Source organism: Perognathus longimembris, chromosome 3, assembly GCF_023159225.1.
Source record: "Perognathus longimembris pacificus isolate PPM17 chromosome 3, ASM2315922v1, whole genome shotgun sequence".
NCBI classification, from domain to species: Eukaryota; Metazoa; Chordata; class Mammalia; order Rodentia; family Heteromyidae; genus Perognathus; species Perognathus longimembris.
Genome location: NC_063163.1, coordinates 8,456,212 through 8,475,231, shown reverse-complemented (window position 1 = coordinate 8,475,231; position 19,020 = coordinate 8,456,212). Strand labels below are relative to the sequence as shown.

The 19,020-nt window shown below is 40.6% G+C and overlaps 1 protein-coding gene across 13 annotated transcripts in view; it reads right to left on the bottom strand.

Moving 5' to 3' along the window:
- Positions 1–19,020, bottom strand: part of Dock9 (dedicator of cytokinesis 9) — a 260,684-nt gene that overhangs the window by 14,245 nt on the left and 227,419 nt on the right. For all 13 annotated transcript variants that reach the window (XR_007210305.1, XM_048341148.1, XM_048341158.1 and 10 more), the window contains 6 exons: positions 18,661–18,774; positions 16,728–16,874; positions 12,136–12,346; positions 6,381–6,571; positions 2,828–2,928; positions 2,181–2,319 (listed from right to left, as the gene is read on the bottom strand). Coding sequence is in view for 12 of the 13 variants with exons in the window: in XM_048341148.1 (XP_048197105.1) it covers positions 2,181–2,319; positions 2,828–2,928; positions 6,381–6,571; positions 12,136–12,346; positions 16,728–16,874; positions 18,661–18,774 (903 nt within the window). In the remaining variant the exon portion in view is untranslated. The remainder of the gene's footprint in view (positions 1–2,180; positions 2,320–2,827; positions 2,929–6,380; positions 6,572–12,135; positions 12,347–16,727; positions 16,875–18,660; positions 18,775–19,020) is intronic.

Below are 19,020 nucleotides of genomic sequence, written 5' to 3'. Positions count from 1 at the left end.
CGTAAACAACCTTAAAGTAACCTGAGGTTTATTGTAATATTTGATTTAGTCATTACCTAGCTTAATACTTGAAAAAGCCTTTTGAAATAAATGGGAGCATATTGTTTCTCTCTTCTCTCCTTCTCTCAGGTCCTACAGACATCCATCCTGGGTAAGAGTGTGGCTCTCCCTTTCCTGACCCTGAACAAGTACTTCCCAGCCAATATCGCAGAAAGGAATCTGGTTTAGACCTGACCTGCCAGGTAGAGACTTAGACTATGGTTTTTTTTTTGGCCAGTCCTGGAGCTTGAACTCAGGGCCTGAGCACTGTCCCTGGTTTTTTGCTCAAGGTTAGCACTCTACCACTTGAGCCACAGCACCGCTTCTGGCCCTTTCTATATATGTGGTGCTGAGGAATCGAACCCAGGGCTTCATGCTTACAAGGTGAGCACTCTTCCATTAGGCCATATTCCCAGCCCCCAAGTAGAGACTTGGAAGAACAGGCCTGCACAGAGGCTCCCCTGGAAACACCAGAAGCAACTTTCCCAAGTCACAATCCCTTTTGCTTAAGCAGACTTTTTTTCCTCCTTTCTTTCTCTTTTTGGCTGTGGGGCTTGAACTCAGGGCCTGGGAGCTTTCCTGAGCTCTTTTGCTCAAGGCTAGCACTTTACTACTTAGAGCCACAGCACCACTTCCGGTTTTCTGGTGGTTAACTGGAGATAAGAGTCACATGGACTTTCCTGCCCAGGCTGGCTTTGAACCATGATTCTTGGATCTCAGCCACCTGAGTAGCTAGAATTACAGGTGTGTGCTTAATTAAGCATTCAAAGGGGTTTAACCTTCATGGTGGTTGACATAATGGGAAAGTCAAGGTATAATGAAGAGCAAATTATGGCTGTGCATTTGGGAGTTCAATAATTTTAGCACATAATCTCTTCCTACTTTCATCTTTTCCAGTGTCAAATGCTGGGACCTACTGACCAAGCTCTCTGTTCTACAGGAATCTAAAGGTTTCATGGAAAAAAATCTCAAGTTTTCTCCATAAATTCATTCTCGGAAGACTCAATTTTGGCTTACCAATGCACACATTCATTTCTGTAGTCATTTTAATTTTTTGTATTGTTTTTCAGTGTTCATAAGAGGTTTCTTTCCTTTGTACATGTACTATCTGGTGTCTGTAGCTGCTCATAGTCAGTAACAACTTCTGTGTGTCAGTTTAGGTGAGTTAAGTTTGTCAGAAAAACAAAACTAAAAACATGACATTACCATCCCATCTGGGCATGTTAGCATGGAGGAGAAAAAAAAAAACAGCAATTAAGTTAAAGCTCATATATTGAAGCTCATTTCCCACCATGGAAGTTTCCTAAACAAACCCTCCTGTGACAAGATAACTGACACAAAGTCTCAGGCTTCCATTCTCCAAGGCCAAAAGATGGTAACACAGGAAACTGACAAAACCAGTCACAAGTGAACAAGGTGCTAATGCTAAATGTAAAGATGAGGCCAAGGACTCAGATGAATGTATGCTGGTTGCTGACATTCACTTGGTGCCCTGGGCAGATAGATGGCTTCTCTGTTGACCACCCAGCCTACAGAGAATTCACACAGGAAGGAGACAAGAGTGAGGGAGTCAGGAAAGATGCTTATAAAGACAAGAAACAGAAAAAAAGTCATGAAAAATCCACAGTACCAGGTCAGTTGTAAATAGCCAAAACTGGAATAACACCCTATTTTAAATGATAATGATAATCCAAGTTCTATTAAAAGACTGTATATAAAGAAAGGGTTGTGTACAAACAGTAAAAAAGTCATGAAAAATCCACAGTACCAGGTCAGTTGTAAATAGCCAAAACTGGAATAACACCCTATTTTAAATGATAATGATAATCCAAGTTCTATTAAAAGACTGTATATAAAGAAAGGGTTGTGTACAAACAGTATGGATATTGTTTCTTTTGGCTCGCCTAGGGTAAGGAGAGGCCAAACTTATGAAATGCAGCCCCTGTATAAGCAAAGATGAGGGCCACCCCCTTGAGTTACTCTAGATAATGGATGGGAAGTCTGCCAGCTGGGGCTACGATTTTCTCTAGATATTAAAATTCTGGAAGACCACTGGTAGGCTCAACTCATCATAGGCTGTATCTGAGATCTCTGTGGCCTAAAAGAGAACTCCAAGTTGCTAGAGTTAGTATGGCATTTACCTGCTCATGCATGATTTCAGACAGCTCCTTTACCATCTCTCTGTAGTTGGCCTTCATTTCTTCCTGATACTCTAACTGGTCTTCTTTAATCAGTCGTTCATTTACTGCTAGGGCCTGACCACAAGCTTCGACAAATTGCCTGGAATAATGTGGGAAAGAGAGATAAAGACATACAGGAAACAAAGGATGAGCCTACCTGGTAGCACCTCTTTCCTGAGTAAGTACAGAGCTAGAGTAAGGACCTAAAACACCCCTCAAGGCTCCATAGATAAAGGCTTGGGTCCCCCAGTTGGTACTGTGGAAGGTGGTGGAGTCTATAGAATGTGGGGCCTAGCAGAGGGGTGTCTGAGTCATTAGGGAATATGTCCTTTAACAGGTTTTGGGGCTCATGACTTCATCTTTTTGCTTCCTGCCACAGGCTAGTGATTTTGCTCTGCCACATAATCCTTCCTTTCCATAGGCCTAAAACCAATGGGTCTAGGTGATCACCCGTTACAATCTCCAAATTTCCACAACTTGAGTCAAAATAAAACTTTTCTTCTTTATAAGTTAATTATCTCAACAATCTGTCAAAAGTAACAGAAAGCTGACTTACATACAGAGAAATGACTAATATGTGAAGAGAGAGAGATTACAGTATGCCTTACCTGAAAACTTCCTTTAGCAACTTCACTTTATTGTCAGGGTATCTTTTCGTGTTTGTATCATCTAAGAAGGCTCGAGCATATGCTAGTGGACCAGCATTGACCTAGATAAAGAGTGAAGATTTTAAATTAAGGCTGGGAGAAATTGATCATTATTACTTAGTTTCAGTTGGTTTGAGTGAGTTAGTCATGACCCTTGTCTTTCAGGTGCTTAAAAGCCCAGAGGAGGGCTGGGGATATAGCCTAGTGGCAAGAGTGCCTGCCTCGGATACACGAGGCCCTAGGTTCGATTCCCCAGCACCACATATACAGAAAACGGCCAGAAGCGGCGCTGTGGCTCAAGTGGCAGAGTGCTAGCCTTGAGCGGGAAGAAGCCAGGGACAGTGCTCAGGCCCTGAGTCCAAGGCCCAGGACTGGCCAAAAAAAAAAAAAAAAAAAAAAAAAAAAAAGCCCAAAGGAAACCATAAATGATTGTGACCTAATCCCATCACCCAGGGCATCCTCAGGGTAGCTATAACGAAGGTTCTTTTTTTGTTTGTTTGCTTGTTTGTCCTGGTCCCAGGGTTTGAACTCTGGGCACTGTTCCTGAGCTACTTTTGCTTAATGTTAACACTCTGCCACTTGAGCCATAACTCCACTTCTAGCTTTTTCTGTGATTAACTGGAGATGAGAGTCTCACAGACTTTGCTACTGGCTTCAAACCACGATCCTCAGATCTCAGCCTCCTGAGTAGCTAGGATTATAGGCATGAACCACTGGTGCCTGCTGAAGTTTCTTTTTATATAAGAAGAAATTGCTACTGCCAGGGAACTTGACCTGATCAAACTTGGCTATGCAATACACAAACACCAGAGCCCAAGCCTTTCAAACTTGTATGTCTAGGACTCACTACCAGGGTTTTAGCCCATGAAACTTGTGTTAGGAGACACACAATTATCAGATTCATCAGATAGAATTAGTGTAAGGTGGAAAAAATATGGTTATAGCCAGTTTTAAATATGTAATTGTTGGCCTGGGATGGTAGCCAGCTACTAGAGAGGTGAGGTTGCTAAAAACCAGGATTCAAGGCTAGCCTGAGCAAAAAGTTAGTGAAATCCAATCAATCTTAACCAGTACTTGAATGTGGTGTTTCTCATCTGTAATCTTAGACATGTAGTAGGCATAACTAGGAGGATAGCTCCTGACAAAATGCCTAAGACTCTATCTAAAGAAAAACTAAAGCAAAATAGGGAAGGGGGCATTGCTTACATAGCAGAGCATCTATCTGGCAAGTTGGAGGCCCTGATTTCAAACCCCAGTACAAGAAGCAACAACAAGAACAATTAACTACCACCAGAACCCCTCTACAGTTTAGTGTGCTGAACTGTGTAGACAGCTAGGTGAATTTCTATTTTCAGATGAAGTAATTACTTGAGTTATGCTGGCATCAAAGATTAGCAATGTGGTGAATGAACTAAATGTACGTCTCTTTCAATTAGCTAAGAAGAATTTTCTGAAGTTGGTTAAGTCAGGAAATATAGAAACAAGGGAAGAAAAAAGGCTGGATATGTTGGGCTGGGAAGGACTGTGAGAGCTTGAGCAAGGACTGGTTTATTTTTCCTGGAAGTTCTGTTGAGCATGAAGCAAGAAGGTAGGAGAGCAGTCTACATGACGGTCTGACCCATAAAGTGCAGGACTGTATATACAGGCAGGCAGAAGCCACAGTGGTTAGAGATGAGACCTGAGTTAGGAAACTAGCTTACTTTCCATGATGACCCAGTGTAGAAGACCAGACTCAGCATTAGCCTAGGGGTGTGTGTGTGTGTGTAAAGCATGCTAATATGAAGACAACACAAAGTTCAATTGTGTAGAATGACACAAGTAGTCATTTAAAAAAGATGCAAAGAGGAAAGCAGAGAAACTATCAAAGACCTAATATAACAAAACTGTGGGGCATAGTGCCTGAAGCCATGTAGCTAGCTAGCTCTGTCCCACAGAGCAGCACCTTAGTGAGCCTTTGGTGAAAGTTACAGAAATGTACAATGAGATGACAATTTCCTTTGATTTCAGCCTTGTCATTACTTCTATGGATACAAAAGCAGAATACAGATGGATACAGAAGCTTAATGTCTTAACAGGGAATTCTTGTGTTCTATAAAATGAGCATTTTATAAAATTTGTAGGTCACTGTGCCTTTTTTTTTTTTTTTTTTGAGTTTTGCCTTTGCAAAACTCAACCTGTCAGGTCCTGCCCTTTACTGGCTCCACACCCTTCTGCTGGCCTTTTGATAGAGATCGAATGTTCCCAGGTCAACTAGTATTTTTAACTACAGAAATCTGTGGCCACTGGCCCTGTTGTATAATCACTTCGCTGGGAAATTTATATTCATTTGCTGAGCTATTTTGGCACATCATCTTTTAGGACATAAGGGAGGTGACAAGAAACATCTGTAAATACTTCTGTGGTCCATGACATTTAGAAAATATTTGGGCAACAGCTCATGGTGTTTTCAGTGTAGCTCTGATGAAACACTAACAAAAACCAATTTCAGAATATAACCTCCAAATCCTGAATCTATATAGTAATCCTTTGTGCCTATAAACTCCACAAATATACTCTACTTAAACATGAGATAAAGATACAGAGCAACAAATATGTACTGAAATTACTTATATACACATAAAATAAATTATCCATAAAGTCAGAAGCCTACTGGTCACTGGAGGGAAGTGTTTTAAGACTTGCCAATTAAGTGGAAAACTGTATAAGATATGCAAAGATGACATTTTTGGTTTTTGCACTGCTGGGGACAAAACCACTTGTTTATGTCAGGCAACTGTCCCTCCTACTCGGTCCTCCAGCACTACTATAAAGATGACTTTGTAAAATCCTTATATGAGGTATAACACACGAACAAATGTCCATATTTCATAAGCTTGATGAATTTTCATTGGCTGAATGCATTTGTTAACCAGTATGTAGATAGAAGGTGATCTTTTCAATAGATGGTACCTAGCATTTGGGGTTGCAGGTGCATTTCTCTGTGCCCAGCTGCTGGTTAAGAAGAGGTCCTGTGTATTTTTCTGTCCAGGTTGGCACTGAATTACAACTTTCTTCATCTCAGCCTCCCAAATAGGTAGGATTATTGGCAGGATTGTTAGTCAAAATACCGTGGAGAGTAAAACTTAAGGTACTTTTTCCAGATACAATTATCAAAGAAAGTAAAAGTCAACAGTTTTACTGGAAAACCTACTACTATTTACCTTTCTTATTTTTAGGATACCTTATTTTGGAGGGCCTTCAACTAGGCCCCTAATATTGCTCAGATTACTGAAAAATTTTGGCACCATGGGAAACAATTTCTAGCATAGCTTAGTGACACTGACATGTCATAGTCAATCACCCACAGGAGTGTGGTGGGTTGGTATTTAGTTTCTGTTGATATCAGAAGCTACAAAGATGCTAGGGAAGGAAATGCAGATCATCTAGCAAACCAGGGAGCCACGGGGTACCTTGCTGGAATGAAGGACCTGGAAGCTTCAGGGGTAGGGGAGGCTTTCCCCTGCCTTTAACTCACCTGAACGCTCACACTACCCTGCAGTTTGAGCTGGAGTTTGATCATGTCTACTTCCACCGAGGAGCACAGCTGCCGGAGCTCAGCCACCTTCTTACTCATCTCGTCGATGGCCACTTCAATGGGGTTCAGGTCAGTGTGGTGCTGATACATGACTGGGATCCGTTTCTTCACGTAAGGGAAACAGTGGATAGCTGCCGGGGAACAAGGCTCAGGATTATTCCATAGCTTGCACAATCTTCATTTACTATTGCCGAGCTGCAAGGAATGACTATTCCCTTCTTACAATTAAGAGACCCAAAGTTGCCAAAGTCACATGCTAGTGCTTTGTGGAACTAGAAATAATGTCATGTGTATTTAATGGCAGGTGTATCATAAAGTTAAGAGGTGGGTCCTTGTTATCTCTTTAACATGAGAAATGTGTCTTTGAATAAAATCATTTGGTCATTCCTTGCTCAATTTTCTTATCCATCAATGTCATGCCTTCCTTGTAAGTTATGAGATCTGAATGAGTCAGCGTGTACAAGATAGCCTAAAAAATTTGAGATATTGCATAGATTAAGTCCAGAAAATTGTTCTATACAAATGTCTTAAAAAATTCTCATTCTTCAAAAGACTTTGAAACCTATGCCAAATGTATACCAATCCAAGAAACCAATGAAAAATAACACATGGGAATATTTCATGAAACAGAAATTCACAAACTGTTGAAACCGTACTACTAATAAAGGTATTTTGAGTTAAAGTGAAAAAGTATTAGTAACAACTTTAGTTTCTTATACTTTTTTTCACAAAAAGATGATTAATTCTGTTTTTACTTATCATAAGACCTTTCAACACACCAACAAGTGTTAGCTTAAAAACAAACAAAAAAGAAACATTCAAATTTAGTGTTTCACATTTCTATTCATTGCTTTATATAGCATGTGAATATCTATAACATTCCCATTTAGTGTACATTTATTAAGAGACATGTACACATACATTAAGAAACAAATCAAGATGAGAACGGTTTATCCTTTAGTAAGATTACTCAACAAGACATCATAAAATAGGTAACAAGGTTAGCGTTCAGATGGGCCATCAATGTTTGGATCAATGATTTGGAAGGCCTAGGCAATACAGGGCAACCTCACTGGTCACGTGCTATTCTCATGAGGTTTTATCAAATGAAGGTCAAGAGTTCCTGCCTTGGGTTTCTTTTTGTTTGTTTATTTAAAAATTTTTTTAATTTGTTTTTTGTTGCCAGTCCTGGGGCGTGGACTCAGGGCCTGAGCACTGTCCCTGGCTTCTTTTTGCTCAAGGCTAGCACTCTACCTCTTGAACCACAGTGCCACTTCCGGCTTTTTTCTATATATGTGGTGCTGAGGAATCGAACCCAGGGATTCATGTATATGAGGTGAGCACTTTACCACTAAGCCATATTCCCAGCCTTGGGTTTCTTTTGTGTTCTTGGGGATATACTTATTTTGTGTGTGTGAGGGAGGGGGGGGGGAGAGAGAGAGAGAGAGAGAGAGAGAGAGAGAGAGAGAGAGAGAGAGAGAGAGAGAAAATATGAATGTGGTTTCTCAAGTCAGGGCCTCCCACTTATTAGGCAGGGATTCTACTCTACTAGCCATGCCTCCAGCCCATTTTTGTGTGGTTTATTTTTGAGATGGGGGCACTTCTGGGCTTGGATTTTCCTATTTTTCCTTCCCATTGTAATCCAGATTATAGGCATGTGCCACATGCTTAGCTGCTACCATTGAGACAGTCTTGTGGACGTTTCCACCCAGATTAGCTTGGCACCATGATATTCCAATCTCAGTCTCTCATGTAATTTAGGATGACAGGTGCAAACCGTAGCACTCATGTACTGGTTGAACTGCAATCCTCCTGATCACAGCCTCTCAAGAAGCCAGGATTGTAGGCATAAGTCACTGGCACTTGGTTGACAGACACATTTGAAATGGCAGCACAGGGATCAATGAGTCCTCCCTCTTTTATACTATGACAAGAACTGCTGCTTACAGTAAGGAAGTGATACTCTGGCCACACATATCCTTGATAGGTCATACAGAGGAATGCTACTACCTTCCCATTTTTGAGGAGAAAGCACTTGTGGAAATGTTTCACAAGGCCAGCAGTCATATCACAGCACATTCAATGTCAGAGTAATTTTGAGAGCCCTGGTGCGTGATGCCATTATTTCAGAGAAAAATCAATCTCCAGGGCAATGCTTAGAAGGTGGTTATGGATCACACTGATTTTATTCCATGTCAAAATCCTGCTTCAGCCACTGCTTCAGAGGTGGATACTTCCAGAGGCAAAGTAGAGAGGCACACTAATAACTACTCAGAGAAAACTCAACATCTGTGCACAAGTCCACTGTGCCCCTGTGATTTGGGATGCTCTGCCACAGATGCCCTGCTGCCCTGTTGTTCTTGATGAAGACCCTCAGTCTCCCTGGGGTCCGGCCACATCAATCCTTCATTTCCCGAGAGTTTGTGTACAGATGCACTAGTCACGCCTCACCTTCAAGTGGTGAGTCAAATGTCATTTCCTCAATGCGGCCTATCCCGGCCACCTCATTAAACTGCACTCTCTCCCTCAACCTCACACTCGACCTTCTTTACTTGGTTCAGAACATGTGGTATGTCCCTCTATATGGCCTGCCACTGTCTTCTCCTCTTGCTGGGATGAAAGCTGCATAGGGCCACAGACCTTTTTTGGCCAGTATGCCGCTGCATAATGGCTAGGGCTCAGTATGCCTTGTTGGGTGAATGAATGTGTTACCGATCCAAGGCTTACCTATGTAAGTGCAAACTGTAAAAGGTAGACAGCTAGAGGACCACCAAAGCAAGCCCCACTTTTTTTTTTTTTTTTGCCAGTCCTGGGGTTTGAACTCTGGGCCTGAGCACTGTCTCTGGCTTCTTTTTGCTCAAGGCTAGCACTCTACCACCTGAGCCACAGCACCACTTCTGGCCTTTTCTGTATATGTGGTGCTGAGAATCGAACCCAGGGCTTCATGCATGCTAGGCAAGCACTCTACCACTAGGCCACAATCCCAGCCCAAGCCCCACATTTTTATAAGTGGCCCATACTAGGGATCTGGGGCAAGAGGAGGAGGAAGAGGAGCAGCTGTGTGTGGTGAATGGAGGGAGAACTCAGAGTGACTAGAAGGAGTGAGACAGGCAGAAATTTCCACACTCAGTTGAGTCTGGGTATAATGTGGAAGGCATTAGAACAGTTACTGGGAAGAAACTCCTATGTCAGAAGTCCCAGGAAGGAAGAACAGGTAGGCTCAGACTTCACCCAGGGAAGGTGGAGGCTGATCATGAAGGTTTTCAAATGCTGATGTGATGGCAGTCACCTCATTGGCAACTATCCAGGAAGGTGAGCCTTTGCTGGAATAAAAGGCAAGGAAGGCCAGGGCTCCCCTACACCCTGTAAGGCCAGAGATCAGGTTAGAAGAAACACAATGTAAGAAGAATCTAGGAGATTTCACAATTTATGGGAAAACTCTCAAGTTCAAAGTCTGTAGAAGGCCCTTTAAAGGTTGATTTAGAACTTATGTTTTCAGTAGCATTTTTATCACTCGTTCTCTAACTCTATTCTGACTAATAACTATCTTTTCAACATTTCAAGATATTCCAGGACAACACCAACACTCTTTGCTCTGCTCATCATTATCCTTCAAAGGCAAGAAGCATGATAACAAAATCAAGAATCTGTTTTTCCTTCTTGGTTACAATTTATAAAATTATTTTGCATAATTAGTTGAAGGAACTGGTCCAGGGCCTGAGCACTGTCCCTGGCTTCTTTTTGCTCAAGGCTAACACTCAACCACCTGAGCCACAGCGCCACTTCTGGCCTTTTCTGTTTATGTGGTGCTGAGGAATCGAACCCAAGGCTTCATGCATTCAAAGCCAGCACTCTACCACTAAGCCATATTCCCAGCCCAACACTGTAAGGTTTTGAGCCTCAGGTCAGGCTGTCTGAAGAAAGTGATTATTCCCAGAACAGACAAGGATTTTGGTCTATTCTGCTTCTCTCTGCTGTGTAGTTACTCTTTGTCCCTTGGTTCTGACAGATAGTCATATCCTTTATCTAATCTAAACTAGTTCTGTAACAAATATAAACTGTAACCATCAGGATATTTGTTCTGGGAAAACACCCGATGTTATGAATCAGTATGCTACCTCAACAATAATTATACAAAATCCTGACCTTGACTGAGCATTCAATGGGATGTTCTGTGAGGCACAGTTCTCAAATTGGAGCATGCATCAGACTCCCTGTTGTGCTTGGTCAGCACAATGGCCAATTTCTGCTCTCTGATTCAGCAGGTTTAGGGCGGGGACCTGGAAATGTTCATTTTTATCAAGTCCCCCAGGGCTGCTGATGCTGCTGATCCTAAAAGCAGCTTTGATTAAACTACTGATTCAAAGAATCAAAAGTGAAATAATCATCATGGTACAAACAAGTGCTAGATGCTGAAATCTCTATAAAATACATAAAACAGTTTAACTGGCCACGGAGCTGTACTTAAAAAAAAATAATGGAGTCACATGAGGAAGGAGCTAACATTTCTGAGAGCAACATTGTTTGTGTTACATATGTTATTCTGAAAGTAGAACTAAGAATGCTGTAATTTTATATCTCATTTTTCTCATAGGGCAGGGGAAAATTTGTGGCAATATCTGGACTTGAGTTTTTTTTAAAAATACTGACATATTTTCATTTTGGTAGTAGCTTTATTGAGATACAAATTACATACCATATAATTCACTTACTTAAAAGCGTAAGTTCACACATGAGAGCCGAAAACCACTGAAATGAGGCAGCTCAATGGTGTTTCTTTCACCTATGACTGTCTTTACTGGATGGAAAATGCCAACATCAATCTCTAGGTAGGCATAGGTAGGTGGCCGTTTTCCTGCTTGTACTGAACAAAGGCTACTCTCTGGAAAATATGCCAAATAATGGCTGTATTTAAAACTCCTGACAGCTGGAACAGCTCTCTTTTATTTTTGTAAAGAGAGTGACTGCCTATTAGTTTACATTAGTTGTGCTGTTGAACCCGACCTACGAATGGATGAATTTAGCTTTCCTAAAGAATGTATAAAAATCACCCCAAAGTGACTCTATAGACTGTCAGCAATAGGGAAATGATGCAAAAGGAACATTGCAAAGCCAATTAAGACTGCTTTGCTTCCACTGAGGTGGTGGCTTCTGAATGCGGTGAGCTTCCTGTCCAGGAGGTATCTGGGCTGAAGTTGGGCAGCTACTCTCAGGGCTGCAGTGGAAGGGAGCCAGCCAAACATCCTACGTATGTACTAAACAGAAATTATTGAGCAGGTTTGTTCTGTATATGTCAGTGAGAGAGACATGTCTGAGGTGGGCTTCCCGACCTGGGGGGCCACAGTGGGAAAGTGGATTTCAGAGGGCCATCCAAAATCACCTGTATGTAAAAATCTCTGGGCAGATCAAGGGTCACTGGTTTTCTGTAGAGTCTAGAAAGGGCAAGTAACCTACCTTGGATGTGTACTTCTGGTATAGAGGAAGAAGAAAGTATAAACAGATAACTGGAAAAAATGTCACGACCTTTCCATAATAAAAATATATATTGAATTTATGTAACTGTAATCACTGTATATCGCCTTTGTAATAACAATAAAATTAAAAAAAATTTAAAAAGTATAATGAAAGTAGAAGGTAATTCTCAAAGTGTTGGACTAGAGCCCCGTGGTCTCGGCGTGGGCCGGGGGCCTCGTACCTGTCAGGATGGTGCGCCGTTTGCACTGTTCTTCCACCCCACCTTGCCTTTTCCCAGTCTGGGTGAAGGGCATCTCAAACATGAAGCGTCGGATGTTATGTGATCTTTCAAACTCCGTTTTTCTCTCCTGCAATTCTTTTTCATCAAAAAATGGGATGACATGCGTCACCTGGATATAGGCATACTTGGAATCCAGATCCTTAGGGTTGACCTTTAAAGGTAAATAAACAAACAGCAGACGTGAGGGTCATTTATAGGAATCTCTCAAACCTTAGCTAAGCTGTATTTTCCAGCTTTTTTTGGTGGTTGTTGTGTGCAGGGATTTGAACTCAAGGTCTGGTGCTTATGAGGCAGGCACTCTACTGCTAAGACCTGCCTCTAGTCCTTCTTGGAACTGGTTATTTTTGAGATAGGATCTTATTTTGTCAGTGCACATATGGACCATATTCGGCCTATTTACATTTTCCATCACAGCTGGAATGACAGGTTCCTACTACCATGCTCTGCTTCTTCCCTTGAGATTTTTTTCCAAGGTAGATTTTTCTGTCAGGGCTCGCCTGCCACTGCGATCTTCCTGATTCCTGTCTCCCAGGTGCCAGCCGCCTGGCTTCCAAAGTTTTATTAGTAAATACTTTGGAAAAATTTAGACAGGTTGGGAAAAATGGTACAGGGAATACCCACATACTCAACACTAAGATAAAGACTGCTAACACTGTGTATGCTACATATTTTAAATCCATAACACATGTATATATGTGTCTAGAGAGTAATTTATAATGTTCCAACTATAAATTTGTGTTTAAACCAAAATCTTAACAAGGAATACACTTCTCATTTAGTTGTTTCTTTATTCTTGATTAACCTAGATTTCCCACAATTTCTTTCTCGTATCATTTTTTAAAACAGAAACCCTGATAGTTTTCTTGCTCATAAATTCCCTCTCCCCACCCCATCAAATCCAGATTTTTCTTCTCTTATCAAAACTATATTTTTATGCATTTGGCTTAAAAATGCTTATTAGGAATAATGATTGTAAATTAGGTCCCCAATTGATCACTAATCTGTAATCAAATCAGATTAGATGCAAACAGTTTGGGTTAATTTAATACAGGTAAAGATTAATCTGAGACGAATTTCGCAGAAGGTTTATTTCCTAATTAACTCAGCACATAAATGTCTTTACAACTATGCTGCGAGAACGGCTGGTGTTTTCCTGTCTGTGATGTGACAGAAAATCAAACACAGGCATTTCCCATAGAGAAACAAAAGCTAATTTACTAGAGAGACAAATCAATTTTGCACTAATTATATTTAACCTTTGAGAGTAATGAAAATGGACATGGAAGAAATGGCTATGCAGAGAACATGGAATAGGCATGGGCCAGTAAATGAGAACAAGATGTTTCACTGTTATAACAGATGTTTGTGAAGAAAAATACAACCTCATTGCATGGTTGTTGGTGGTATTTCTCTACTCTTCATGTTCCAGGAACAAAGGTAAAGCATGGCGCTTAGTGTTAGAGGAATAGAGGGGGGACTGGAGAAGAGTTCTTTAACTATTTAAGTTGTTGTACAAAAGGCTGCATAGATAAAGGAGGATAGAAGAATAATTACGGACTCAGAGAAAAGGCTGCAATATTCTCAATCCATGTTTGATCCAGACAAGGGTTTGGGTTTCAGAGGAAAAAAAGGCAAAGTGGACCTGAGAAATTTCATCTATGTACAGTAAGTGGGTCTTAATAAAGTTGTAATGAACTTTCTGACTAAAACATATTTAATCCCTTTCTCTTTATGCAACTTTATGAAAATTACATTGAGAATTAACCCACAAGGACTCAGGAAGGAGAATAAGAAAATAGTGAATGAAAGATTTTAATGAGTGTTTTGAAAGACAGAATGTGGAGATGTGCTACTTGACTGGCTGGAGTGGTAACCTATAATCCCAAAGATGGTGTAACATGTGGAGTAAGTGCACCTTTCAGGAATCCAAGAAAGGGCAGCACTTGCGCTCCCTAGAATCGGGGTTGGAAACTCGAGCTCCTTTACCTAGTCCCTATCCCACAGAAAGCACAAGTCAATCCTCTGGAGAAACCGTTCTGGGGAAATTCAAAGTAGGTCCACTAGTCTCAGTGGAAGGCAGAGACAAGGCAGAGACAAGGCAGAGACAGGGTGGAACAGGGTGGCTAGGTAAGTGGCTGTAGATTGAGTGTGGGCCTTTCCTCTCCTCCACTGCATCCAGAACCCTGCATCTTCTCTCTTCCCTTGCTAGGTCCCTATCCACTTGGGCAGGAGACTGAAGTACTCTTCTCTGGAGAAAATGAAGGGCCATGAAAGAAACAGATTCTAGGGCTGGGAATATGGCCTAGTGGCAAGAGTGCTTGCTTCCCATACATGAAGCCCTGGGTTCGATTCCCCAGCACCACATATACAGAAAACGGCCAGAAGTGGCGCTGTGGGTCAAGTGGCAGAGTGCTAGCCTTGAGCAAAAAGAAGCCAGGGACAGTGCTCAGGCCCTGAGTCTAAGCCCCTCGACTGGCAAAAGAAACAGATTCTAGGCTGTGAACATTCCAGAAGAGGGTTTGGGAAAGACAAGGGCTAAAGACCATTTACAAAGGGGCCCTTAGAAGTAGGCAGGGAGGGGTCTTAGTGCTGGAGAGTTGAGGACCAGGTTGTTTTTTTTTTTAAAGTATTAAAAACATAAACACACTGGGTGTAAGCAAGTGGTTACAAATGACTCTACAGAATAAACTCTACAGAGAGCAAAAATAGTATAATTCTTAAAAAAAAATGAAGTTCAACCTTCCCTGTGCCAAGATTGTGTAAACTGCTTGACCACCTGAGCTGTGGAATGTTCAAGGTTAAACCTGTGCCCTCCCATGAGTAGGCCTGCATCATGTGAGCCCCGCCAAAACCTTGTGCCAATTCGAACCAGAATGATAAATTGGTTCAAACAGATACTATGCGAGAGATTGTAACTCCACTGGCCACCTACGTGTGACCTGGCATGCTCTGTAAGTGTTGTAACCTCATTGGCCATCTGCGTATGGCACCCTTGACCATATTTGCCTTTATAACCCAACCCTGAGCGCGGCCCCGCTTGGTCCCAACTCCCGAGTCTGGGCCATGACCCTGGCCGGTCAGTTTGCTTTTTGCTTCCTCAATAAATCCATCTTTTTGCTTGAAAACAAAAACAAAAACAAAACAACGAAGTCAAAGCCTAACAAAATAAGTACCAAGAAATGGGTACTTGGAAGAGGGGGTGGGGGGTGGGGCCAAGGGGAGAGGGGTAGAAGAAAGAAGCAAGGAATGGGGGAAATACAGGCAAGAATTCATTGTATATACCACAGAATTGAGAAATATAAGAGAAGGGGTAGGTCAAAGGGGAGTGAAGATTTTGAAGTGATGACATAGATCAAGATGCACTGTGCACATAAACTGCTTTGTTAAATGACAAAAAAGTTAAACATGTAACCCAAAATTAAGGTAAGTAAGGGAAATGATGGGTTGGGAGGGGGGGTGAGAATGTTGAAAGGGGTGACCGTGATCAAGTGCTCCGTTTTCATAAACTGCTTTGGTGACTCCTTTGTGTAAGTACTTAAAGATATTAAAAATATCTTAAAATTATCTTTAAGTAGTTATACAAAGAGGTTTCAACATACCAATTTATGAGCACAATACATCTGGATCAGGAACACAGGTCAAGTAGTGAGATAGGTCTCACTACGTAGCCTACGTGGGCCCTGAACTCAGGATTATCTTTTATCAGCCTTGTGAGTAGTGAGATTATTGGTACAGGTAGGTGCTACCATGCCCATCAATGAAACGTTTGAGGGGAGAGGAGGGACACAAGCTTCTTGGAGATGTTCTGAATAGATGTTCTGTTGGCTTAAGGACAATGATGGATATTTAGGAAGGGTCCTCCTGAGAGCCAAACACCAGAGGATAACCACTGTAAACAGGAAGTAGGTTTTCCGCAGTCAGACTGGTAGTACTCAATTCCCTTGGTCTGCCCATATGTCCATCCATCCATCAGTAAATACAGAAATAAGGCTTGTGTTCTGTGCTTAATGCAGAAGAATGGGGCAGTGTGGAACAGAATCTTGGAGCCCTGCTCTCTCAGAGTTCCTAAATACTGGGATTAAAAATAGCAAAATCTCTTCAGATTTTAAATTATTTTGTAAAAGAAGATGCTACTCCCTACTCATACTTTTTACATTCTTTTTTGTTTTTGTTGAGATAGAGACGGTCTCTCTATATAGCTCCCAGTTAGCCTGAAACTCTTGTGTAGCCTGGGCCGGCTTTGAACTCATGATACTCCTGTATCTTGAGTGCTAGGATTAGAAGTACACACCACATCTGGCTAAAAGAAGATACTTTTCAAATTATATACTTTTATATATTTTAAAAATTATACACATGCTTAACATTAAGCATGTAACGGGAAGCACAAAAATACATTAAGGAAAAATGTACCAACCATTAAAGGCTAACTGTCCTTAGTTAAAAAAATGTGTTAATACATATTATATAACCAATAACATGAGTTAAAACAATACTTCATTGATATGAAATTTATCTGTAAACAGTCATACCTTTCCAGAATCCTGAATCATTTTGACATTTTCAGAACCAAATTTATCTGAGTAAAGTTTAAGAAGTCTCTGAGAAATTTCAGACAGAGGTGTGAGTTTTGGTTCTTTGTAAATATACTCCTTTCCATCTTCATCTTCGAAGAAACCCTGTGACATAAAGCATAATTAGTGTTGCCCTGAATGTTAGCCTGAATGTTATCCAGGAAATGTTCTTTTTGTTTTAAGGGCAAAAAAACAAACAAGCAAACAAACAAAAAACACAAGGCATGATTCTAAAATAAAATCCTATTTAAGCAGACTATCTAAATAGGAAAAAAAAGGTAAGAATATGGAGTTTGGATGCCGAGATAAAGGAAAACATAAAATTGCAAACTTATCTGAGAATGTTGTCATTAAGTGTTGAATGAAATGAAAGATTTGGACTCAAAACTATGAGCTCTCAGTGAAATCTAATGATAGTCAAGCCTGTTTCACATTCCCAGGAAGCAGAATGCACGAAAGAATGACCCGCAGACTGAGACAGTCAGGACTCAGAAATGCACACATGTCCCTCTCTTGACACCTCCCATTTACACAAGATTTTACAGCATGGCCTGAAGCATTTGGGTCTACACTAGGTAGAGCAAAAATCATTTACTCAAATACACAGTTTTAGTAAATTCTATTTAGATTTACTGACGAGAAAAGTATTAAGTCTGTAGCACAATAGCAGAATATATTTTCATTATCACCAGTCCATATTTGCTTAGCATCAACCACATTTGACCACAAGGCTTCAAATTGTATGGGAAGTGAAAAAGGTTGAATATTAAATAATCCAGGTTGGGGTTAATATTTGAAATAAAAATCTAAGAACTTTCTCATAGAAAATAAAAGGGAAAATGGTACAAAAACAATATATATATATATAAAAAGGCTAAGATGAAACAAAAATCCACATCAAACCAGAAGTTTAGATGCAATAATTTCACTACATTATTTGCTTTTAAGCATTAACTGTAATTACCTCCACATCTGTTTCACTGTCTGTAAACTGGTATTGCTATAAAGTTATAAAAGACAATAACAGAATAAGTTGAAGGTTATATAGTGCTCATAGAAAACCACATACTCTCAATAAATGTATTATAACTTGTACCATTTAATAATGTTAGAGCTTGAAGGTTAAAATTTAAGTTAAATTTAAATAAACTCTCTCCTATAGGGCTTCTCAAATATTACAATGACAAATACACTTGTAGAGGTATTATACTAACAAAAGATAAAGATGCACAGACACAAAGGAAACCAGAAAGCCTTAATTTCGGTTTAAAACATGCAATAGGAACGTATAAGGAAACAGATGATTTATTTCTATAGATGAAATACAATGTTAATTTTCTCTTTGGAGTTTGTAATGACTGAACAAAATACATACAGACTTGAAAAGGAAACTTGCAAACCACAATGAAGTACCAAAGATGTTGCTAAGCATGTTAAGATCTTAAGGAGAAAGAACTTACCGCTGCCTTAAGAAAGTAATAAAGAAAAGATAGGAAAAAAGAAAAAAAAAAGCAGAAAGTTTACTATGGAGGAAGATAAGAACCATACCAAATATGACAAATTTACCGAATTAGCATTTGTAGAACAGAAAATTTATTATTATTTTTTTTTTTTTGGCCAGTCCTGGGCCTTGGACTCAGGGCCTGAGCACTGTCCCTGGCTTCTTCCCGCTCAAGGCTAGCACTCCGCCACTTGAGCCACAGCGCCGCTTCTGGCCGTTTTCTGTATATGTGGTGCTGGGGAATCGAACCTAGGGCCTCGTGTATCCGAGGCAGGCACTCTTGCCACTAGGCTATATCCCCAGCCCGAACAGAAAATTTATAAGATATTACTTTATAGAACTTTGGAAAACAGGTCTTAGGACAGCTTACAGAATGGAGAGGAGACTCACCTGTCCAAAAAAGGCCACCCGGAAGTAGGTCCCCAGGAGTCTGCGGCCCGAGTGCATGACCTCAGTCACTTTGCTGTAGGCTCGGTGTAGTGTGTCATACAGGTGGCATAGCCTCTGAAAAGCAGAATAGAACCAACGTCTTCCTATTTGTAAATAGCTAAATTAATTTTAAAATGACAACTAACTGTGATAATTTAGGTGAAAATTCCTTGAGCATGAGTAAAAAAAAAAAAAGCAAGAATATATTTTGACTTCATAACTTGCAACTGATTTTGGCTGCATTGTTTCCTACTGAAAAAAGCCTGCCTGCCTATGCGGACCCATCACATTTTTACATTATAGTAAGCAAATTCTATTTTC